This window comes from Notothenia coriiceps, unplaced genomic scaffold, assembly GCF_000735185.1.
Source record: "Notothenia coriiceps isolate Sejong01 unplaced genomic scaffold, NC01 NC01_scaffold00026256, whole genome shotgun sequence".
NCBI lineage: Eukaryota > Metazoa > Chordata > Actinopteri > Perciformes > Nototheniidae > Notothenia > Notothenia coriiceps.
In genome coordinates, this window is record NW_011358957.1 from 1 (window position 1) to 5,231 (window position 5,231).

Genomic DNA, 5,231 nt, shown 5'->3' on the forward strand with positions numbered 1-5,231 from the left:
TCTTTGACTAGGTCCCCCCGTGTGGTTCTGGGATTTTTGTTCACCGTTCTTGTGATCATTTTGACCCCACAGGGTGAGATCTTGCGTGGAGCCCCAGATCGAGGGAGATTATCAGTGGTCTTGTATGTCTTCCATTTTCTAATAATTGCTCCCACAGTTGATTTCTTCACACCAAGCTGCTTACCTATTGCAGATTCAGTCTTCCCAGCCTGGTGCAGGTCTACAATTTTGTTTCTGGTGTCCTTTGACAGCTCTTTGGTCTTGGCCATAGTGGAGTTTGGAGTGTGACTGTTTGAGATTGTGGACAGGTGTCTTTTATACTGATAACGAGTTCAAACAGGTGCCATTAATACAGTTAACAAGTGGAGGACAGAGGAGGCTCTTAAAGAAGAAGTTAAAGGATCTGTGAGAGCCAGAAATCTTGTTTGTTTGTAGGTGACCAAATACTTATTTTCCACCATAATTTGCAAATAAATTCTTTAAAAATCAGACAATGTGATTTTCTGGATTTTTTTTCTCATTTTGTCTCTCATAGTTGAGGTATACCTAGGATGAAAATTATAGGCCTCTCTCATCTTTTTAATTGGGAGAACTTGCACAATTGGTGGCTGACTAAATACTTTTTTGCCCCACTGTAAGTCACTGTCTCTGTTTCTTGCAGGAACTGCTTATTCAGAGCTCTAGGCGACCAGTTGGAGGGTCACTCCCGGGGTCACCTGCAGCTTCGGCAGGAGACGGTCCAGTATATGATGTCCCATCGGCAAGACTTTGAACCCTTTGTTGAGGATGAAGTTCCCTTTTCCCAGCACTGTAAGAAAATGACCTAAAGTGGGACACTGAGTAAATAAAATGAAATGCTATTTTCAGATAGGAGACTACTTTAATTTAGGCCTCATTTACTACTTAATGAGGCCTTCACAAATGACTGTACAGAAAAAAACATTTGAACAAGAAAACAATGCAGTGACCCCTGGTGGTCCTCAGTTGATTCTGCAATGTGGGGATCCTGTAAAAGGGTTTGGATCAAAGACTTTCCCTTTTAATGTTTGTTTTTAACTCCAAACAGCAGATCTAAATCTCCCTTTGTCAGTTGGGTAGTCCTTGAAACAATTCCCCAGCCACAGTTTGCACTACAGAAGACACATTTGTCTGTTTGTGTGAAAACATGAACCTGTAGATGTATCCGTTCACATACTACGGCTCAGCTTTTGCAAATTCCCGCTTGTTTACCTGTGAGTTAGTGGCTCATTTGACTTTTTCAGGCCCCAAAAAATATGAAATTAAACGGAGGCAAAAAATAGATGGTTAGATATTTACTTTATTTATCCCAATTTATTTAGTTCCAGCAGCAGTGTCAAGCATTACACGAGTTAAACATGTTTAAAAGATACGATAAGATACAAAGGACCCCACAAAGCTACCCCACACACTTTGGTTCCTAGTGTCAGTGTATCTGCTGCAACAGCATTATAGAAAGTAAAATACAATTGTTGTGATCGCAGTGTAAGCTTATATTGTGAGTAATGGTTTTTGTCTCTCTTCACCCAGTGTCTAACCTCTCTCAGGCCGGTACGTTTGCTGGCAATGACGCTATCGTGGCTTTTGCTCGCAGTCAACAGGTGAAAGTGGTCATCCATCAGCTCAACGCACCGCTCTGGGAGGTAGGCAAAGCCTTTCAAATGATGTAAGGTAATCTAACGATGAAATCCCTTCAGGGACACCACATAGTTTATGTGTTCTGTTCTCTTTGCAGATAAATGGTGCAGAGAAGCAGGCGTGCAGAGAGCTGCACATCGCCTACCGCTACGGAGATCATTATGACAGTGTGAGGCGGACCGGAGACAACTCTGAGAGCCCTGCCCAGCTGCGCATAGAGGTATGACTTACAATGGGTATTCAATGGAGCAGCATTCAGGGGAATATCCCCAATTTGAATTAAAGAGGCCCCATTAGGCTTTTTGAGGTTTTACCTTTCTGTCCCGTACACTCTCCACCTGCCTGAAACGCCTCCATTGGACTCCTTTGTTTATTTTTGTAACATAATGACATAGTTATGTATAACTAGCGCTTCTATCTGCTAGCGCTCCAACACATTGCACGTGATTGGCTACGGGGCGGGAAATTCTTTAGTGGTTGACAAATCCACAGAGCCGGTCAGCTAACCAATCAGAGCAGACTGGGCTCTGGTTACGGGCAGAGGGTGAAAAGAGGTGCTGCAGCACAGGCAGTATGAGACAAATAAAGAGCTTTTGGAACATTAAAGCACATAAACATGTCACAGTAGAGACACACAATGCAAATATGAAAATGAAAATCCGCATTATATTCCCTCTTAAAAACGTATCAAAATGTGGTGTCACTCGATGTCCCCGTGAAGTTTTGGATGTCACGGACAAATGGGGGAAATTACCTTGAAATACTATTTTATATTACATTTATTTTATATCATTTATAATATATATTTTTCTTGGCCTAAAAACAATTAACAGAAAGGATATTTTAAGAGGGACATCACAGAGGCATGAAAAAAGAAGGCTGAATCAAGACCTGTGAATAGACTCTCGCAAATAACGCAACAATAAATCATATTGATATTATGCAAGGAGACGGTGTTACTCTTGAAGCAAACATTTCCCTCGGCTCTAGGATGACATATTAAAAAAACTGAATAAAACATATTTTTTAACAAACCATTGGGAAAATTATTCTCACTTGACATTGCCTAGAAGATTGAAATTAGTCGGACTTCAACAGATCCAGGTCACATTTTGGTCAATACTGTCAAGCAAAATCATTAATAACATGTCCACCTCTTTAGATAAGTGCCTCAAACCACATTTACATCCTTGAAGGCATTCTTTCCTTATGTTTAACAACATCTCTCCCTATTGCTGTTTGCAGAATCTGCAGAATACACACGGCCATCAGTGTGAGTTCGGGGAGGGACAGCGGGCCAGGAGGAAAAACTCTTCTCCCTCAGCCTTAGAGGAGGACAACGTGATCCTGAGCTCCATCAAGAACCGAGGAATCCCGGGTCAGAGGCTACGCTTGATTCATTAGCTGCCAGAAGAATTAGACTGTCAGGGCAAAAGGGCCAGGAAACCTTATTACAGACTTCATAACCATCAGGCGTTCAAGCACGTCTGTTCAGCTAGTTTCCCGTTTACCCCATAAACAGTTGCTTTGGTTCATCACTCGAATCAACCCTAACAATTCCATAACAGTAAGTGTATTTCCTGAAATGATTCCGAACAAAAAGCACCGCAGAATACCTGCAAACTTGCTCAAAGTACATTTAAGTTAATGTTTAAATCAATGAGTCAAATCGATGACTCCTTGTGTCATTCTATACATAAAAAATTGTAAAAATGCTTATCGTCAATATAACATATTTTCTACAAATAACTGTACGTGGGAGATAGATTGCAAGATAAGGATTAGGACTCACATTTGCACCTTTACTGTTGTCATAAGGAAACAGGAAAGGAGTCATAAGATAAAGTAAAACAAAGACACCCAAGACAAAACATACCTAAAACCACAGAACAAAAAGAGACACAGACACAAAAAAAACTTTTGTTTAATTATGTACCTATATTGTGAAGAGTGCAGCTTACAAAGCATCCTAAGAATGTGTCTGTGTCTGCATTCATTACTAGAAACGAATCCCAGAACAAAATATATAGTAGATTTAGAGGTAACACTTTCTTACCCTTCACCAAAAAATTGCAATTTTAGGTCTCAACCACACCAGATGACCAGATGTAGCAGATAATTTAAGAATGAGTTTCGCATTTGCTATTTGTTCAAACAAATGAGAATGTATGATTTCAAGGTTGAGCAAGTGTTTGATCAGGATCTGATCTGAGAAAGGTACCAAAGCGACTGAGAATAGACCGTTTGCTTGCACTGACTGGTTTTCTTAACTGCGTTTTCCCTGCCTCAGGAGACGAGGAGAACCTGCTGCAGCTGAGTGCGGCCACCATCAACTCTGAATGGCTTGTTGGCTGTGTGCAGGGTCAGTGCTCCTCCGGATCCTGCTCCGCCTGCAGGGCTCAAGCCTCAGACTGCAGCGATCACAGACAACCAGCAGAGGGCAGCAACGTACAAAGGTCAAAGGTAGATACACACTGATTACACAGCCTGTCGAGACATTACATGTTTTTTAGACAGTGTTGGGCAAGTTACTTCCAAAATGTAATATATTACATATTACTTATTACTCTCTTTTGAAAGTAATAAGTTACATTACAATATTACTGTCTCTGAAATGTAATGAGTTACACTACTTTAGTTACTTTTTTAGTTACTTTCACCAAAATAACCGCAAAAAAATGGCTAGGTATTTTAAATGCTAAAATGTAGTTTTGTGCAGCTCATTATACATCCAGTGAACGGCGATGTGGTATAGCATAACAACTGTGTAGGCCAGGGATCACCAACTACATTTGTCCAAGGGCCAACATTTATCCAATAGAAACTATCGCGGGCCAGCAATTTTTATATAGCCCAGAATTTTGAAGTTGTTGACCGGGGAGGGATTACATTTTGTAAATGTAATCAGTTACTGAATACTGAATACATGCTCTGAAAGTAATCAGAATACAGTTACGTGTCTTAAAAAAGTAACGTATTCAGATTACTTTTAGAATACTTTTGGCATACTTTCTTTGTCCATAACAGATGGGTATGTTTTGGTGAACAGGAGACACTTATTTTACTGTTTTAATGGCTTATCAAGAACTCAAACACAACATCTTGGTGTCATTCTGGACAGCTCCCTGTCACCTGCACCCCACATAAAAAACATCACCTGGACTGCATTCTTTGTACTGTCTTAAAACCTTTCCTTGGAATATGTTATGAATTGTAAGGTGTCATTGGGTGCTTTGAAAGGCGCCCCTAAATAGAATGAATTATCATTATTTATTATCTGAAACGATGTAATAACTTTTAAAACGTTTTCCAGTCACTTGCCCCATGCATTCAGCAGCAGCAGGCTATTTACTTTGACTTGATCACGTTATGAAATGTCATCATTTCGAACAATAAATAAATGCTACATAAAAGTTATCTTACACATTTTATCTAACCATCTCCGTTTCTAACTTTCAATATATTTTAAAAGAGATCTCTCTCTCTCTCTCTCTCATCTGCGGGCGGGGCCTCACAGACACGCTTCATCTCTCTCTCACTCACAGACATGCTGCAGCGCTGTGCAGTGTGCACAC

General features: G+C 40.3%; 1 protein-coding gene across 1 annotated transcript; it reads left to right on the forward strand.

Annotated features, from left to right (window-relative positions):
- Nucleotides 1-639: 639 nt before the first annotated feature.
- On the forward strand, nt 640-4,134 carry otud3 (OTU deubiquitinase 3; the record flags this gene model as incomplete). Its single annotated transcript, XM_010784263.1, has 5 exons — nt 640-810; nt 1,549-1,661; nt 1,754-1,876; nt 2,902-3,034; nt 3,947-4,134. Coding segments are annotated over 5 exons (728 nt in total), but the record flags the coding sequence as incomplete, so codon positions are not given.
- Between the last annotated feature and the right edge of the window lie 1,097 nt (nt 4,135-5,231).